Source organism: Falco punctatus (genome assembly GCF_963210335.1).
Source record: "Falco punctatus genome assembly, chromosome: 3".
Classification (NCBI taxonomy): Eukaryota; Metazoa; Chordata; class Aves; order Falconiformes; family Falconidae; genus Falco; species Falco punctatus.
Genome location: NC_137582.1, coordinates 72,820,767 through 72,840,873, shown reverse-complemented (window position 1 = coordinate 72,840,873; position 20,107 = coordinate 72,820,767). Strand labels below are relative to the sequence as shown.

The following is a 20,107-nucleotide window of genomic DNA, read 5'->3' as shown; positions in this document are numbered from 1 at the left end:
GAATTTAGTGTAACAATCTTGCACTAAGATTTTTCCAACTTTCAAAACTGCTTTTCCCATCTGTTCCCAGATTTGAATGTGACTCTCTTATAGTCCAGTCCCACTTGCTACCATGGTGTGTTTTGTTTACTAGGTTGTAGGCACCAAATTATGCAGGCTCCTCATCTGATAGTAATTTGCTATCAAATTCTCAGAATAATCCTGGAGACTTGATTTTAATCCCTCTTCTACTCCAGAAATCACAGCACCTGGTTTTGATGGGCATGCAGCTCCCAGGAGGTTTAAGCTGACCCTATTCTAGGAAATGGTGCAGCAGCTGAGCGTTTCCTCCTCAGCCCACCATGGCTGCCTGACTTCACTCAGGAGCTTCTCTTTCATCTCTTATCTAAATGTGAAATAACTGCAGTGATTCTTTTTGCAGTGGAGAGTTTACCTGCAGCAGCTTGACCTTGCTGGCGCATCCCTTCCCTCTGAACGTGCAGCTCATTGTGCGCTCTGTGCCCAGGGCTTGCTTTGGAGTAGGTTTTGGTTGGTTTTGTTTTTAAATAAGCAGGCTTGCATTTTATAGCAGTACAAAGTACAGCAACGCTTCCACAAGTACTTTGATATTTAGGGTATTTTACTATTTTTGTTTCCTGTCTTCTGTAAAAATGTGTCAGTTTCCTTTGTCATTATGCTTTCATTTAATAGTCACCTGCAAACTTCCAGAAGAACTCACATGATTAGTTTTTGACTGCTTTTCTTTACAGCTTCTGGTAGAGATCTTCAGTTTCCACTGACATCAATATGAGTACTTGGTTTCTGTTGATTTCATTTTTAACCTGGCAAAGTTTCCAGATCAGTGACAGTAACCACAAATTATGATTTTTTTTTCTCTATTCAAACAGTGCTTTTACTATATATGATTGTCTGTAAGAACCAGGTGTACCCACACCTTACTATTAGTGATGGTTACAATAACTTGTTTCAGTTACTGTATTGCTTTGCAAAATGCTTTTCTTGTCCTGAATCAAATTACTCACATCAAAGTAAGTTTCTGAATGTAGGTGTAGGAAATATTATGGCTGTGTGCAAATGTTAAGTGTATCTTACTACCTTGGAAGAAAATTGCAAACATGAGTAAGCATTTGAACAAAATGAAACCGCTGTTTCAATTCAGCAAAATAAACCAAATTGTTTTTTCTCCATGGATGCATGCAGAAATGCCTTCTCATCTGTGTATCCAGAATCTGGGTTAGGTAGGAACTTCTATTGCTGCCTTCTAAAAATTTGCAATTAGAAGGATCTATGGATTTCTTAAATTTGTGAATTTTAGGTATAGATTTAGTCCAGCCTCATAGGTGGACTTCCTAGACAATTTTTTCTTGATATATTTTTAATCTGTCTTAAAACAGATTTGCTTTTTCCCCCCCAAACTTCTTCACAAATATTTTCTTTTAGTTCAGAGTTACCAGCTTTCTTCCTTGCTTCTCACAATGTTTTTATACTAACCAGTGGAGCCCTTTATTATCTGAAATCTTATAAAACGATGTTTGGCAGTCTGTCTTGCCGAGACCTTACTGTCACTGGGAGAATCATTCTTTACAACAAAATAATCTGGAAAACCATTTCACAATCTAGCTAGCCTCTGTTTTCAGAGGCTTGGTCATATCATGGTGTCTTAGACCGTACTGGGGGGCTCTCTCCTAATGTGATAGGTTTCAGCAGACACAACTTAGGGAGCAGTTGCCTGGGCTGCTGGGCTGGGACTGGGTCATGGGGAAGTGTGGCCCAGCATCGCTTTAACTCACACTGCTTACGTGTTTCACCCTTGCCCGGAATAATACAGCCATTCTGGCAGTTATCAGCACCTTGCTGGTATCTGCTTTGCTAATCGGATCAAGACACACCTTCTGCAAATGTCAGTGCCTTTTTCTGCAACATCCGAACACACGTGGGGTATGTAGGTGTGCAAGACAGGGTGCAGCTGCTCCATGCACAGATAAGACTTTTTTTTTTTTTTTAATGTAAAAGAAAAAAACCACAGAACTGGTTGGGTTCTGTCTCTCATTAGCATTGGATGGTGTTTGGAAGAGATAAGAATAATCTGGTTTATCATATCCTTTAATTCCACTGGAAGTGTTGCACTTCTGTATCCTAGGTTTTAATGTAATAGGGCTGCAGTGCTTTTGGCTCACACACTGGATTTTATCCGTAGGTTGCTCTCCCCTGAGGAGGAGTGAGGAGCAGCTGTTTCAATGCACATTCAGCCTGGAGTAGGTAACACAGCCTTGGTAACTCTGCAGAGTGGCTAAGAAACCAGCGCCATGACCCATGTCATGCTGCTGAGCTTGGGAGGCTCATGGATGGACCTGCTGAGCCCTAAGCTGCTGCTGGGAGCAGGAGGGATGGAAGAGGTAGAAAAGGGGGGAGAAGAGGACCCAAGCACTACTGTGTCCTCTGCCGTGGCTTTGGGAGAGTGGGAGAAGGAGGTGTTTTCTCTTGGGTGAAGATACCTGTCTATGTATCTAGGGGTGAAGGTAGCCCTGAGTCCACATAGCCGCCTCTGCAGCTTATAGGGTGGGAGTGGAGAAGGTGGAACTGGATTGAGGTGCCCAGTTTCTGCCATTTGTCCACATCAGCTGTATCTACTTGCAGCCTACAAAAAGCCATGTTTGAGCACGTCTCTGTTTAATTTAATGTCTTAACTCTGTCCAAATTAAGAAAAGGAGGTTGTGTTGTGAGTCGGCATGTCCATGTCCCACTGTAGCAAACCCAGCAAGCCTGGTTCCTAGCCCACTGCGTGAAAACCAGCCTGAAGTTGGAGTCTAACGGCTTTTGCTAGATGACATTGTGACAGTGCATATATGGCAATGCCACGTACTGTAGTCTGTTTAATCAGATATAGCAGTGACACGTGCTGTTTTGAACTTCCTGAAAGAAGCTACACAATCTTGAACTAGCCTGTATTCCCAGGCACTCACATAACAACTTCAAAAGCAAAAGTTAAAGAGTATACCTTTAGAAAGCATTAGATGATTTATGAACAGATTGTATTCTTAACAAAACTTTGAAAACTCACAGGACGTTTCATATTTTTGCTTAAAATATGAGTAACTGTGCATATAGGACATGAAATTTGGAGATTAAAAGTATGTTTTCCATTTCTGTGTTGTTGTTGCAGTTGTGGTGAAAGTTTTACATAGAAGTATGCTAGGAACCATTCCTAATTAAGTCATTGCAGCATGCCTGGCATGCACACATTCATGGTCTCTCCCTGTGTATAGATGTGCATCTCTAAGAGAAACAGCTCCTTACAATGAAATAAATCGAGTGATTACGTTAATTGACATAAATGTACTCCAGAATAGCCCATTCAGTTTTGTTTAGGCATTTCCTCACTGAGATCTCCTTAGTTTCTAATAAATAACCTATTGTAAAGCTTGCTAACAGAAGACTTTGTAGTATAGTAGATTTCAAGATTAAATTATTAAACTTGTCAGCCATGTAATCTTAGCTAGACCATGACTGCAAATGCAGTGTAAAAAGGTAAAACTGAAATCCCGCAGGAATGTGGGTGTGTGATGATACACCTTTACATGCTTTGCTTCGGTTTGTGTTTTGTGGAGTTAAATGTTTCAGTAGATGCTGTAGTGAAAGATCCGGGAAAGATGGTGCACGGTGAATGTGGTTTTAAGTTTGTGTCTGGGTACAGAGCAGCATTATTCTCTCTCTCTCTTCCCATCTAAGGATTTAAAGATTAATGGATTAATATACTTAGAATTTTAAAATGTAGACGTTTGTTTCAGTGTAAATCGATAAACAAAAGATTTGTCTTTCGGCATTACTTGCTTTATACCTGTCCTTTAAGCCACAGTGTGCCTGAGGGAGACGGAGGACAGTGCAGAAGCAGGCTTGCTGCAGGAGCAGGGCAGTCTCCCAGCTCACTCGCTGGGGGTGCTGGGGGCAATCCCAGCCACGTTTTCTCTCGGTGCAGCTCTGCTTGTGCATTTTCTGGTGGGCTGCAGAGAGCAGGAGCCATCGGAGGGCGGAGCCTGAGCAGGTGTTGCACCTTTGCATCACATTACCTGCTATCATTGTTATCCATTATGTATCAGTGTTCTTCAGTGAAATCAGAGTTCTGTTTAAAACTTTATGCCTTTCTTTTCTTGGTTCTAAAAAAACTGCTCACGTGTACTGGCAATAGGTTTTTCCTCAGTGGCTGGTACTGGTATCTGGTGACTTTTTCCAAAATCAGCCTGACCAGAGATATGTGTACTTTTCTGGAGAAAATGAACCCATTCACCATGAACACATTTTTACCTTAGGTGGTTTTTTTTGTCAATATATATAATTATTATCTATGTAAATAGTAAAGTTCCTGTGGTTGAATAAGGTAATGAGAGTAGTGGAAGACCGTGTCAGACTCCAAATGCTGGTGCTTTTGCATTCGTTGCCCATGCTTGGAAGTGCTGCCTTTACAGGCAGCCCATTTCCTCATGTCTGTGTTAATGTTTTTGTGAACCGTTTGGTAGTTATGATAATTAGGTTCAAGGTGATGTATCGGACAGCCAATAGTACAGACTACAGGTAGTTTCCTGTCATTTTAACTTTAGCCTTAGAGAAGTTAACTAGAAGTTAACACAGAAGTTAACTAGAGAAGCACTCTATTTAAACTCGGTAGACAAGGGGGAGGTGGGGACCCACAAAGCCCGTTTCTTTATTCTAGGTGAATGGCTTAAGGAGTATGGGCTGAGTCACCTTCTTGGATCCGTCTTTGTGGATGCTTAGGTGGAAGATGGCACCTAGCTTTTAGATGGCTAACATGAGTTGCAATTAATCCTGTCTTAACATGATCCCTTATATTGGGAAAGGCCAGTGTTACGCATTTGAGGGTGGCACTGAAGAGTGCCTGAGTCAGAAGCCGAAAGCAGCTGGCAGTATAGGCAGTATAAGTATCTTCCCAGTATCTGCAAAACCATATTTTGGGACTGCTGTCACCGGTTTGTATACCCCCTGTCATTTTGATGACATACCATAACTGATACGCATTTGTTTTTCGGAATAACCTGAAGTAGGAGTGAAATGATTCACTCGGGAAGTAGGAGCTTGGGTATTTGGCTGACACATGGAGAATAAAAATACATCCTGAAGTTTGCAAAGGTGAATACACAAGACTGCTAAGGTGGTTCTGTTGTAAATAGGAGTTGGGAAATGGTAAAACTGAATTAAAACTACTAGGCTTTAAGTCAAGATGCATGCTTGTAGTGTCTTTTTTTGAAGCTTCGTGTATCTTGTGAAGTGGTAATGTTTAGTGTCCATATGCATGCCACTTAACTGTTATTCAGCAGTACTTCTAAGCATTTCCATTTCAGGGATTCATTTGGGTTTTTTTTTAAGATTTTCTTACAGTATTCTTTTTCCAGGGTTTAAATGCCCTGAGTTTGTAATTTCCCCAATGGGATTATTTTTTAGGATTTAGAAAAAACTCTTTGAAATTTCTTTCAGTACGGAAAGGTAAGGAAAAGTATGCTTCATTTAAGCAACGATATTTGAGACTACTAATGGTTGAGATCTCGTAGCAATCTAGTAAGGAAGGTGTGTCTTGGAAATAATTTCTGAGATAAACATGCAAATCTGCGTAGAAATTGAATAACTAATTTTTGTCTTATTTTTTAAAAGTAAAAGTTACAAAATTTTGGTTAGTCTATACACGAGGATTAGTTTTCACCAAAATAGACTTAATATACCAGAAAGTTGAGACTTCAGTTGTGCTCTGTGTATGTTGGTATGCAGGGTTTCTTTCTTCGGTGGGCGGTCAGCCTCGTCCCGCCAGCCCGCTGGGGGCTGCAGGGGCGGTGGGCACAGCTCTGGGCAGCCTGCCCTGCTGCTGCCCTGTGAGTCACTGCGCTGCACTTGCCTGCTGTCTTCCACCATGGAGCTAGTAAATAAACCACACTTTTTAGTTTTGGCCTCTTTCTTGACGTCAGAAACCTAAGAACCACGTGCTCTGGTATGTTCCGTAGGAGGCTGACCCTTTTCCACAGTGTAGGGTAAGCTCAGCGCAGGAGGTGGCAATGCACAGTGAATCGCAGACGGTTTGGGGATTGCCTTCCTCTGTGCCAAATTGTGTGTCCTGTCTCTGGCATGTAATTTTCAGTCAAATCCATTGAAGTCTTTAATCTATAATTAGGCTTATAAGCTTCTTTAGACCTTTCGGATTTCCCTTTTTAAATAACGGAATACAACATTATTATCCTGTGAATCTTTCTGACATATTTTCTAGAGAAAGCTTTCCTGGAGGTTTTCTATTTATTTCTTTTTCCTTCAGTTTTCTACATTGGGTAGGTAAAGATTCCATTTCCATCGAGAAATTAACTGAAATTAGCTGGTACAAGTAACTGTGATGTATGAGAAAAAAAATTTCCTGGCAGTACTGAGCATAAATGTTTTTCAATAGGGTAAAGTAAATATGTATTTCTAGAATTGGACTCATACAGTAGGTTTTTCAGCGTTTTAAAAAATAATTAAAATGTCACTCTTTTTTTAATGTGTTAATACATGAACATTTGGCAAAATAAATCACTTCTGTTACCAACTGCTGGTGTGAGGCAGTTCTCTGTGTGAATGCCCTTGTTTGCCTCAGGACAAGCTACAGCCTGGAGGGATGGGCATCTTTGCATTTCACTGTATGTGTAACGTGTATCTACCTGTCTATGTATATCTGTATGTGTATATGCATATGGATCATATACAATGGGCAATGAGTGTTGTTTCGTAGCATCCCTTGCATTTGTTTTGTTTGAGGAGCAGTGTTCTGTGTGCCTCCTCTGCCCAAGTGTCATTTCTCATTGCTTCCTCATTTTCAGGTATTTGTTACAAAAGTACTCTACAGACTTCCCCCCCCCCCCCCCCCCCCCAGTTTTAATTTTAGGAATATGCAGATTCAGATTTTTTTTTTGCTTTCTGTACCACAGTTCTTGATAGATAGTGCCTAATCTTCAAAGAAACCTATAAGAAGTATTTTTCTATTGCAAACAGAACAGCATTAAATAGCCAGTAAAAATATTCTCAATGTGCTGTAGGTAAGCACTTTTCTTTTAATGTCTCTTTCTGGGTATTTTGGGGACTTTTGGTTCCCCTACATTGACCTAGGGGATTTTGCCGTTACGTTTTCTACTGATCAGTTCTGGTTTCCCCCTTTAGCTCCCTGTAGTATGGGCTTTGGAGGAGTCACTGCTGTTCTGTTTTGGTAGGAGGGGTATCCTACCTGCTTCGGTATCTGTTGTGACCAGGCAGTCCACAGAAGCTGAAGTATGTCTTTCTGACCCTTACAAGCCTTGGTGACTCCAGGCAGTAAGCTGGAGACATAAGAAAATTCAATTATCTCTAAACCATTTCAGTTGGTTTTTAACAAAACTGCTTACGCAGAATGCTCGAAGAGAAGGGGAAAAGTAGTAATAAATACCGTCTTTATTTTAAAATTATTTCAGGGAAATCCTTAACAATTTACATACACTTTTGGCTCAACTATAAGTTTCTTGGCATCCTTACATTCATTTAGGGAAGTTCATATATATGTTTATAGGAAATACATTCTGGAGCTTAATCCAAAGGTTTGCAAACTTCCTGGCTCTCCATAGAGCCAAAACCATGCATTTCTATGTCTGTGTCTGTTTTTTGCAGATTTCACTATTACATCTTGGCAGTTCTGTGGTCTTCCCAAATTTTGCTTCAGTGTACATACATCTCAGTTCTGTTGCTATTTTTTTTTCCTTTATAAGTTGCTGTTCCTTTACAGTTATATTTTTACTGTCTAGCACTTGGTTTATTTTCCAAAGCACAAGTTATCAGTAATTTATGCTACCGTTTCTACTGCACTTAGGTTTTCTATTTATTTTGGGTTTTTCCCCCCCTGTAATTTGAGGCATGTTTTGGCCATTGCTTGATCTTCTGCTTGAGGTAATAATGTGCAAAACCATCTACTGCACGTACACCAGCCCAGAATGCCTCCTATTATTTTTCTGTTTAGATTTTTTGGGGGATTGCAGAATTTTAGACATAGCACTGCTGCAGAAATGGGACTTCTGGAAGACCAGCTTCCTGAAAGTGCTTGCATGACTTTTCTTCGTATGTACAGTTCTTTTAAGATCCTTTAGATGTTCTTCCTTACAGTTAGTAAATAGGATACAACATCTGCATTTGAGAATAGTTTTCTGAAAATTAACAAATGGTTTTGCACTTGTACTAAATGTAATCCCCTTCCTTACAGATGCCGAGAGAAAAAGTACGATTATTATAACCTGCCGAAAACCTCCGTTGTGATAGCTTTTTATAACGAGGCTTGGTCAACGCTTCTGCGAACTGTTCATAGTGTTCTTGAGACATCTCCAGATATACTTTTGGAAGAAATTATCCTTGTAGATGATTACAGTGACAAAGGTAGGAAGAATAATTCTAAATAATGTTGATTGTTGATGGGTGTTTTTGGTCAGCCAGTCCACAGGAGAAAAAGATACGCTGTTTAGGTAACATACCATAAAATTATACAACATAGGCATCCAACTGGAAGATAGGTTTTCTTGTAGTGTGCCAGTGAAAAAATTTGACTTCTGGGCCAAATTTAGTTTACAATGGGGAAGCATGTTTGCTGTGTTGTAACATGGGTGCTTGGATGTATAGATAACCTACAGCCTGATGAGAGCATTTCAGGTTTCCTAATGTGAGCAAGTTTTGATTGCTCCGAGGTTGCCCCGGTATGTAGTATAGCAAGAGTTACCTGTTTATCTGTTTTCATTTGACTTGTGGGACACAAAGACAATTCTGGCATTTTCTGCCACAGATTGTGTTAAGAATAAAACTTTTACATGGAAAAAGTTTTACGTAACATTTGAGAAGCACTTAACAATTTGGAAATTGATTAGAGGCAAATATGAAGCATTCAGTTTCTTAAAAATAACCGTGATATGTGTCCATCCACGTGCTGTTTTTTTTTTTTCTTGACCTTTCCTAATGTGGACAGTATAGCAGAATCGGAGTTGAAAATGCTGGTATCTTTAAGGCTGTAAGTAATACGTTACTGGAAAAACAGCTTTCTGTAGCATGATGTAAACCAGTTGTTCCAGAACTATATTCTTCCTTTCTTTTTTTGTTTGTTACAGAACATTTAAAGGAGACTTTGGAAAACTACGTGGCTGGCTTGCGCAAGGTGCGTCTTATCCGTGCCAATAAGCGCGAGGGGCTGGTTCGAGCCCGGCTGCTGGGGGCGTCTGTGGCAAAAGGAGACATCCTGACGTTCCTGGACTGCCACTGCGAATGTCACGAGGGCTGGCTGGAGCCACTGCTGGCAAGGTGAGGTTTTGCTCTGGGCTGCTTTTCTCTCCCGTTGCAGAAGCAGAAGGGACAGTTCGGCACACTTCTGCAGTGGAAAAAATGACTCTTCGCAGTCGTTTACTGAAGGTTACCTTAGTCTGGTCCCTGAGGCGCTGCGAATGTTTGTCTCCTGGCAGTGGGGTAACAGATGGAAGCGTGGAAGGTCAGGAGGTGGATTTTTATTTTCTCCCAAAGACCAGTCTGCTCTTTTTCTTCAGACAAGGGAGAGTTTTGCTTTCAGGAAGAAGAATCCTCTTTGAAGAATCCAGCTTTGAAACTACCTTGGGAATGATGAGCTGTTTCTGTCAGCCTGGGTGGTGGACGAGAAGGTCTGGAAAGATACGTGTCCTGAGACATCCCCTACTGCAGGGCAGTGTGCATGTAAGCAGACTGGAAGATAAGTCAATAAAATCAGCCTTCCTAGGCCTGAGCAAATCTGTGTTTCCAAACTGGTTCTGGTATAAAGCATCATGGAGTAGGATAAGGAGGAGTTAATGTTATGTCAACAGTGATTTTTACTTGGACACCATCTGTCCTGGGACATTGTACTTTACAGCTGTGTAGGTTTTTTTAATCTATACTGCAGATGTGTTGGGCAGTTCAGAAGACTTATGTTAATTAAAAAAAACCAACACCAAACCAAAACCAAAGAAACCCCCCATAACCCCAGCAAAAATCCCTAAACCCCAGAATACTAGCTCTCTAGTACAACTTAGACTATTTATGATGTTCTTGAAGCCTCACCCATGTGTGGTCAGCAGCCATACATGCACTTTTCCTACTGTTGGTTCAGCTGCTGGTATACTTTGCCTCAGCACCTTGCCACCCCCACCTCACATGCACGAGGCTGTATTGCCTTTGCCCCTCTTGCTGACAGCTTACATCTTTACCCCTTTGGATGCCAGTAGCATGTACGGATAGATACAGTACCTGAATCAGGCCTCCCGGATATTGTGTATAGAAACGCAGCTCTCTGTAAAACATAATTAGAAAGAAATCTTTTTCTCAAGGTCAGTGGTTCCATTTGCATCCTATAAAGTTTCCCACCAGGTATTGTAGACTTCAAAGAAAGACCAGAAAAAACAGCCCTACGCAAACTGGGGAAAGATTTCCAAAACCACATGCTGTCTTGAGGTGTGCAAGTCTTCCTCATTCCTAGCAGAACTTGTGTTCCTAAACTCCCCTCGTCCATTTGAAATTGTATCTGGAATGATACTTTAACTTTTTTTTTTTCTTAAAATTGTCATATTTACCTTGTTTCTAAATTTCACACCAACAGCATTCCAGATGACTGTGGATTCACTATGAGCAGTATAGATAGTGTGAATAAAGGAAAAGTGGTAAAGGTAAAATAATAAGCATGATTTTAATGACTGTCCTCTGAAGAAACTACGTAACTGTGGACAAGATGCTGTAATTTCTTCACTTCTTTAGCAAACCACTAGATGGCAGTCTTGAGGAAGGATTGGGATAATTTTGCGTCTAATAAATCGCCTGTAAAAAGTTAGCCCTGGATGCATCTTGGAATTTTTGCCCTTCTTGCTCTAGATGCAGACGTACATCTCTAAGGGGATGTTTGCATGGCATATCTGATTTAAATGTATGGGAGCAATGCAAGTGTTGGCATTTTATGGTGCAAACATAGGTGTATTTGTAAGTTGCATATGCATTGGGCCATCTAGTTAATTCTTAAGTTACAGGACGGGTGATGGCTTTTCACTTACCTGATTCCTTTCATAACTGAAATCACATGAAAGCTACTTAATTTTTACTCCTTTTCCTTTACAGGAGCAACAGAACATTTTTACATTTTACTGGAATTTCTTTTTCCTCTGTGTACCTATCATTCTAGTTGCTTTGTACATAAGTTTTATGCAAAACAGGAGATAATATCTGTAAAAGCCATTTTGTGTGCTCTACCAAACAAGATTTCAATGGGTCATCATTGAGAAGAAAACAGCTGTGTTGCATCTTCCCTCCAGCAACAAGAGACTTTCATACTTAAGGCAGTCTTTCCCAGCTCAGACAATACTTCTTTGAAACCGCTGCTGCTCTCTGCTGCGTTTAACCACCACAGGCTGCTCTGATTTCAGAATCAGAACTCCTTGGTCAGCTGGCAGGTTTTAAGCTTAATCCCATGAGGAACTAGCTTGCCTCAAATGACAGATGCATCATATCTTTTCCCTGTTCGCCAATATAATGTGTTCAGTTTTCCTTATTCTCTGGAATATGAAAATTGGAAGATGCAGGGCTAGAAGTACAAGCATCTGAAAGTCAAACAAGTCACCTTGTTTCACTGAACTAACCGGAGATGTCTAAGAGTAGTGTAGAGAAGATGGCTAAGGAGTGATTTAGGGGAAAGACCTTAGCTTGAGCTTGCATGCTTGAAGTTGATCTCTCCGAGTACTGAGAGATGCCTCTCCAGAAGTTGCGGTAGGGGCAGAGGGTCCCACTGACTTTTGTAAGGGCAAATGCTTTTGGAAAAGAATCTGGAAAATGCTGCATGGTATTGAGAAATGGGAGGAAGGGGCTTGTCTCCTTGCAGAAGTAGACCTGCAAGAAATGTCCTAGGCTCTGATATATGCTTAGTGTGATAAAAATCTTAACTACCTTAGATCAGGATTGCTGATAGGTGTGTCATTCTGCAGTACTATCTTGTTTCTCCTTTTTATCTCCTGTGTTCCCAGGGTTTCTGGAGGTCTCCTTCAGGTTTGTTTCACTGTTCACCAATTCCCATGTTACATGGAGGTTTTTTTGTTTAAGCTTATAACTTCTTTTTGAGTTACTGTTGTACTGCTCAGTATAACTTTCTGTAGATGATCACAGTTGCAAGATCAACCATGACTTTTAAGAGCCAAGAGGCTAGCCAATTTATTCTTCATCTTCACAGAACTATACAATCAGGCCCCTCTCTCAATATCTTAAACACTGCTACCTGTACAAAACAAAATAGACATTGTTGAGAATAATGGCAGCCAAGGCAGGTGCCAAATGTGTTCTCTCAAGCCATCTGGCATACCTCGCTCCCACTGTCCAGGAAGATCGATGCTTGGCCAGGTGCCTACAGCTGAGTCCATCCTGTTGCATTTTCAGCAAGAAATCGGCGGTTATTCTTGTAGCCATTATTTCCTTGTATTGCAGCATGAGTTGAAAAGGAGCAAAACTCCTGTGTTTGGTTATCTGTAAACATTCTCTGTTCTTGACAGTTCTAGTTTTTGAGAGAAGTTTCTAATGGAAGTCACCCTTTTCTTTTAAAAACATGTTAGGATTGCGGAGGAAGAATCAGCTGTTGTGTGCCCTGTTATTGATGTTATTGACTGGAACACATTTGAATACTTGGGGAATGCTGGTGAGCCCCAGATTGGTGGATTTGACTGGAGGCTGGTCTTCACCTGGCACAGTACCCCTGAAAGAGAACAGAAACGGCGCAAGTCTAAGACCGATGTGATCAGGTTAATTTTTTATGTACTTTATGAAACTGTGAACGTTACAAGCGTTTTTGATTTCACTTGGAAATGTCAGGTGCTGAAAAATACTTGAGAAATGAGCATATTACTAAAAATCATGTGTTTTGTTTAGTTCCCCTTTTTTTCCAAAATAGGTCCTGGTCTCCATGCTCCTGGAAAAGTATTGTGCTAAAAGCTGAAATTCCTGGGTAATCTTCCATATGGAATCCTTACTGCACATGTAGTTTCTTGACTCCTGCAGGCAAACTCCCACAGATGCTTATCATCAGGCAGAAAGGCTGTAACTGATTAACACTCAGGGATGTCCTCTATGCAAGGCAGAGAGATCCGCACTGTAAAAAATGTACCATGGTCAACTATGAAAGAAGGAAAAAAAACATCAACCAGTAAGAAGGCAAAAGTAGTTTTGAAGACTGTCTGTGCTGTAGCGATAGTGGTGGTTCCTTGTGCTGTTTTCAGAGGTGAACCAGTTTGCCAGTTCTTTCTTGGGATGAAATGATGTAACTAAACACCAGTTTCTCTCAAGGTCTAACTCACAGGAGCTCATCTCAGTGTCTTCCTTGTGGGTTTTGTTTTTGTTTTATTTTATGATGCATTGCAGTCAGTAGGTATTATTCGTTGTCCCATGCTGTATTTTTAGGAGAGGTAGAGGTAAGATTACAAACAGTGCATCTAGAAAATGGACACTGTAGACAAAATCCTGGTAGCTGAGGGTCTGTTGTGTTCAACCTGGAAGCTGCTGTACTTCAGCAGTGTGTTGTAAGAAATGAAGCAGCTATTTGACATTTTTTAATGCCATGATTGTGTCAGTTCTTGCTTTTATTTATGATCTGTTACCTTATGGACTACAACAAATACAGAATGATTAATTTTTCTCAGTCTTTTCTAGGTTGTTTATCATGATAATAATACCCAGTACTTCACAAATATTAATGAACTTATCCTCAGTTAAGAGAACTTTTTCTTTTTTCAAATGGAGAAAGTGAGGCAGTAATTTATTTTTTCTCAGCATATATTAGTCCACATCCTCCTTAAAAAATGTTTTTAGAGCCTTTAGTTTAAATATGATGCTTTTCTTCTCCATGCCAAGAAGAATTGTCTTTGGCATGCCAAGGGGAAAATGATGAGAGATGAAGCTTCATGGTAGCCCAAGGACTGTGAGCTTGGCAAGTGTCTGGAGAAAGCAGCAGCACTGAGAGTGGTGTCATGAACAGCTGTGTTTGGAAAAATGAGATCTGGAGTGAGACAAAAGAGCTTGACTGGTTCTCGAGTTTGTTTATTTTTTTTCTTGTCTCAGCTCATCTGATTCCGTTCTTTGAAACAACATATGACAGTGTAAGACAGTGTTGCTTCAAAAAGATGGTTGGTAAAATTAGTTTTGATAGATTAAGAGTAACTGATCACAGCACCTAGCATTTGTTAATATTGCAATTTGGTAAAATTTATAAAGTGTCAGCTGCACTTAGTTCCAACCAGCATAATATGCTTGGCACTTTGAAAAGGGACATTTTCTAAGGCTGCAAACAATTAGGAACAATATTGAACAAATACAAATTTATATATATGTGGACACACTACACTACTGAAAGTACATCCCTTAAGTATGCTGTTGCTCTGGGCCTTGTGGTCTTCAATGAGGATCTGGTCTTGACCCCTGTTATTTTTATTTTTTTTCCCCTCAAACTTTGTAAAAATTAAAACAAACAAACAGATGAGCAGATTTTCTTAGAAAGAAAAAAGTACCTCTTTAGAGGCTGTATTTACTTAATTCTGTTCAATTGATGTCTGAGAGGTTTTCCACTTGATATTAATGGGATCAGGAAAGTTGTTATTATATACTAAAGCACAAATATTTGTTTACTTTTTACTTAAGTAAAATATGTGAGGGTATTGCACTTAGAATTTCAGAGATGACTAATATAATCTGGCCACAAAAAAGCTTATGGTCTACTACGTGAAAGTAAGAGACTAATCATTTACTAGTCATAAAGACACTGATTGCAAAAATTTATATTAACACAATGTTTATCGTCTCTGATTTTATTATATTTTCATTTTAATATGTTCTGGAGCTTGTTTCAGGTACATTTAAAAATTGAATTTAAATGACCTGATGACAGCCAGCTATTGACTGGTTATTACTTTGTATCCAGAAAAGACTGAGAAAATGGAAAATAAAAAGTTACTGAATTTTTTTATATCCGTTGCATTGTTTTGTTATTTTTTTTGCTTTTTATTCAATTCAGAGTTGCTATTCTCTTTTATAGGTCTCCAACCATGGCAGGTGGATTGTTTTCTGTGAGTAAGAAGTATTTTGATTATCTTGGTTCGTATGACACAGGAATGGAAGTCTGGGGTGGAGAAAACCTTGAATTCTCATTTAGGGTAAGTGGCTCAACTGGAAAGTTTTTTTTCCTGAGAGTAAAGACAAGTTGCTTATTTCTTTCTTCACACCCTTTTACTTAATGAGATAGCTGTAATGTAAGCAAGTGTTAAGAAGAGAATATTTCGGGAGATGGTTATATGAATCTCTTTTTCCTTGTTCTCACACTTAGTTATAGCTGTATTATCCATCAAAATAGCCATTTAAACCCAGTTTTTAAAAACATATCCTTGTTTTGAATGACAGTATAAAATGTAAGTAGTGGTGTGTGATGTTTGCAATGGAGTTTACATTCTGTGGCTTGAAAAAGATCATTGGAAAGAAACATTTATAATTCTCCTGTGTGACTCAAGGCTCTCGCCATGGTTGATCATGAGCAGGAGGCAGCTGGTGGCAGTTACCAGTGGGGCAGGACAAGGCAGCCCTGCACTTTTTTTAAGGCTTTATTCTTTCTCACTTCAGGAAAGGTTTGTATAAAGGTTATAAAAGGTGATGGGGAAAATCTCCAGAAACTGTAGAGCTGTACCGCACCAGAGGGTGGACCAGTGCTCAGGTGTGAGGCAGATGGGTAGCTGGAATGGATTTATGGCAGGGGAAGAGAGAGGAGATAGAAGACTGGTGAGCAAACCGGTCTTGTTCTCCTCAACTCTGCTGTTACCTGTGCTGCTGCTAATTCCCACTGAGCACAGGCTGCCTGTGGTTTGCTCTGTATCACACTTGGCTTGCTGAAGCAATGCAGTGGTGGTGTAAGAGGTACACTGCAGGGCCATTTTTGGCTTGCAAGGAGTTCACAACTTATCATCCTGGATTTCCCGTGTTTTTCTACTCATTGTCAGGTGTGGTTTATGGTCATATTTGCATTTCTCTGTGTGACTGGATTGTGGGACGGGAGGGTTGATTTTTTTGTTTGGTTGTTTTTTGGTGTTTTTAACCAGGTGACAGAAGACTTCAGGGATAAATAGTATTTTAATGTTAAAAAACCCATGTTCCTGAGAAAGGAGGCAGTGGCAGACTCTCACTTGATGTCTGCCTGTTAACCAGAGGAGCATGGAGTCTTCTTGGCTGCTGTTTCTGTCTTCCACTGCCTGTAGTGCAGAAATCCTAGCAAAAAGGGCACAAAAATAAGGAAAGAAAAGGATCAGGGAGGATAATAAGCACAGACCTAGAGGTGACATGGTTTCTTTCTGGAGGGGGATTTCTCAGCTGGAGATGCTGTTTGATCTGAATTCATGACCACCTCCTTTCTCACACAGGGAAAAGTTCCTGGCACGTAAGTCCAAACACACAGCCTACTTGTCTCGGTCAGTAAATTCAGCATCCCTCTACCTGAAGCTCAAAGCAACTCGCCCACCTCCATCAGCTCTGTGAGCTTCTGAAGTCTCCCAGCTGACTCCAGTTCTGGTGTAGCCCACGTTGATGTGTGCGTTGCAGTGGGTCCCCTCTTTCCACGGGAAGGGATTTCTTCGTGGGGTAATTGCTTAGTCACGGGGTCAGGAGCTGTGGAATAGCTCTGGATGAAATTACTGTTATGCCTCTTTTTAAGAGGCTGCTCAGGGAGCCAGAAATAGCAATAGAGGTTCATACTTGGAGGCCAGAGAAATAATTGTGCTCTTCATCAGTCACAACCCAAGGCAGTTTAAGCTGGAAAGCAGCCTGGTGGCGGATGCCTTCCCCAGCTAACTCTGGCAAGGGAAAATTGTTTTCTTGCTTACTGAGGGATTGGAAGGGGTAATGACAATGAGGAAATCGTGCATTTTTGGGTGCAGATGCTTGCTGACTGGGGCTTGCTGCATCTCTTATTTTCTCAGCTGTGACGCTGTTGCAGCAGCAAATAAGCGTAGATAGGAGAGTGTCAGTTTAGCAGCAGGCTACATGGGAGAGCATGACACTGTCTCCCACAAACGTAGCGTAACTGTGGCAAGCATGTTGGATATGTGCATCTCCTGAGCAAGACCGGCTCTTGCAGGCACTTCTTTGTGCTGCTAGTGCACGTGCAACCGGACTAAGAACCCGTGAGCTGGAGAGAATGCTGCTCTTGAAAGCAGTACTGTGTGCTCTGCCTCTTAGCAGAATTTTGTACCCCAAAGCAGCAAGCTTGGGAACAACAGCCACAGTTGAAGCAACTGGATATGACAGGATCTACTTCATGTTGTTGAAATGTCTGCAGTCTTCTGTCACCCTGGTTGCCACAGATTTGGTGACACCGAGATAGTTGACCCCTAACCGGTGGGAAGTAGCAGATGGCGGTGGTTTTCTTCTCTCTGAGATGGATTGTGGGTGCTTTCTACAACTCCTTATAGAAAGACTCGGACGGCCCTCTTTGAACAAGCAGTTCTTGGCTTTCTGTTCCTCATGTCTCTCTTTTGGGGAGATGAAGCCTTGCAGACAGGACAAGCCTGAGCCCTGCCCTGTATGACACACTGGCCCTGCACTGGCTGCTGCTGCTTTAGACCCAGGCTGTCATTGCCATTGACCTCCACCAGGTTCTGGCAGCAGGTCTCATTTTTGATGTTACCGGTTCTCCTGAACCAGGTGTTTGACGCCATGGGGTGCAGCACCATGTATGAGCAGTGCCTTTACTCCTTCAGCATGGAGAAATGTGACCGCCTCATGGGCCGGAGGAGGCATCAGAGGCTGGCTGGCGCGCAGGGGGAGCGCAGCAGGAGCAGCAGCAGAGTCCCCTGCAGCCGGCGTGCTGGGGGCTGCTCACGGGCGTGCTGCCGTGCCCGCAGGGGCTGAGCGGGCACGCGGGTGCACCAGCCCGGGGGGCTCAGGGCCATCGGCTGGCAGCCACCAGCGTGCAGGCTGTCCTGCACCGGGCTGAGAGCGGGGAGGTGGCTCATGGCAGGTGGGGGAAGCATTTAAATGAGGAAAGGAGAGCGGCCAGCGTAGGGTGCCTGCAGGCTGCAGGTGGATCGAGGACTCTTCTGGGAGGCCAGCAGTTTGGCAGAGCAGAATGTGCAATGGCCGGTGAATATGCCCGGGCATGTTAATTTTACTAGTGCAGATTGCCAGTAGGATCTGGGTGTTTGTACAGAACGTGATTTCCTGTATTTGATTTTGAGCCCCTGTACTTGTGCTTCCTGCAAGTGACAATTTTTGTGGAAGAGAGCAGAGTGCTGTGATGTTGTTTGACTGTGTTGTTCTGGCTGCCCACAGTGCTCAAGAAGGTCAAGAGGGATAAATCCGTGTTAATTCTGTTGTCACTGTGATTTCTAGACCTGCCAGACCTGCAAATTAGGAGCAGGGATACGGAAAAACGCTGTAAATTATTGTTCTCATCTCTGAAAAAAAACACCCTCTCCCGATGACATGAAGAGACTTGTCCTCAAGCCTCCTCTTTCTCATGCTTTGATTTTTCTAAGCTGAAGAAATTCCCTGTGGTTTTGAGAAGTGCAACAAGGACAAAGCTGCACCTAAAAGCCTGATGACTAAGAGAGATGAAGGCTGTGTGCTGAATGCAGGATGGAGTCTGTGTGCCTTGATTTTTTGGATTGCCTAACGCTATTTGGCTGGGTAAAATTTCACTTCATGGGCATAATGGGCATTGAAACTCCGCTTTCTGAGGGATGCAAAACACGTCCTTTCATTTTCTCTCTCCTGTACATGGAATGAGGGGAACCTGGATGCAGCTTTCCGCCCTCACCCCCTGCCCCATGCTCTTGGTCCTGCTAGTGGCACTGCAATATAAGTTTGTGCCTGGGGTTCGATGCTTGATACACCTGTAGTCTGTCCTTCAACCCACCATCGCGGCATGAGAGAAAACCACACATGCAAAAAGGCAAAATTATTTACTGTTAAGTCCTTTCTTCTGTTGGAAACCTTACTACCTGTGAGCCCGGATGATACATGCCTCTGATCGCTTGGAGTCGTCTCTTTTCTCATCTTTTTTTTTTTTTTTTTGTATTGTTTCTTCCTGTATGTATGTGGAAATCTGTCTTGCAGTGGGAGCAGCTGGGATGGGTTCATGTGGCTGGGGAGGCCCCTCCGCCCACCCAGCTCCCTCCCAGCAGATGATGCATGAGCACCACACTGCGGGGTGCAGCCACCAGCCAGCAAGCAAAACGGCAGCAGAGAAAGGGGCAGGAACAGAGTGTTTTCCACAGTTTGTCTTTGTTCAGGGGATAGCATCCTTTTTCTTTTTTTTTTTTTTTTAATTATTTTTTATTCTTCCAGAGAGTCCTAAAACATTAGAATGCAGGTGGTAGAGCTTATAGAGCTTTACTGTACATTGCCCCGGCATCAGGTCAGTTGTCCAGAGACCCTGGCAGGGATGGAGATCCCAAGGAGAGATCTGAACATTTACTGTAGCTTTTCATAACGCCACTATCTGTCTCTGAAAAGAAAAGAAAAAAATGCTGGTAGTCTGCATGCATCAAGATGAAAGTGAAAGTAGAAAGGAATGTCACCTTGTTTTCTTCTTGTGGTGAAGGAATAGAATACACTTTTATAATGAGAACTGCCAGGTAGCCAGACCTAGTAAAGAAATGTATTTTCATGCATGTCAGCATGCAAAATATTAAGAAAATCTAATGTGGTTCTCTGCTACAGAAGAATATTCTCCGGAGTCACTTAGTTTGCATTTAATAATCAACTTTAATTTCTCTTTTGAATTCCTTGCTTTATTTTATGTCTGTTCGTTTGTATCTGATTATATAAAGAGGTCAAAAATTTTCCATCAAAATAAAAATAAATAAATCTTTTGAGGAATTGGTTAGCTGAAATTTAATTTTTTTTTTTGTAATAGGAAGACAGGAGAAGTTTTGAACTGTTTTAATGAAAAGCAGAATTTAATGAGCATTGTTTAGCAACCTACAGTTATTTTTTAGGGAAATTCAGAATTTTAATTATTGAAAATTCAGCTGCTGTGGATTTCTCTTTGTCAGCAGTTTAGCAAAGGTACGGT

At 41.5% G+C, this 20,107-nt stretch overlaps 1 protein-coding gene across 1 annotated transcript in view; it reads left to right on the top strand.

Annotated features, from left to right (window-relative positions):
- Positions 1-20,107, top strand: part of GALNT12 (polypeptide N-acetylgalactosaminyltransferase 12) — a 55,464-nt gene that overhangs the window by 10,830 nt on the left and 24,527 nt on the right. The window contains exons 3-6 of the mRNA XM_080378607.1: positions 8,252-8,421; positions 9,141-9,330; positions 12,618-12,803; positions 15,086-15,203. Coding sequence (XP_080234733.1) covers positions 8,252-8,421; positions 9,141-9,330; positions 12,618-12,803; positions 15,086-15,203 — 664 coding nt within the window. The remainder of the gene's footprint in view (positions 1-8,251; positions 8,422-9,140; positions 9,331-12,617; positions 12,804-15,085; positions 15,204-20,107) is intronic.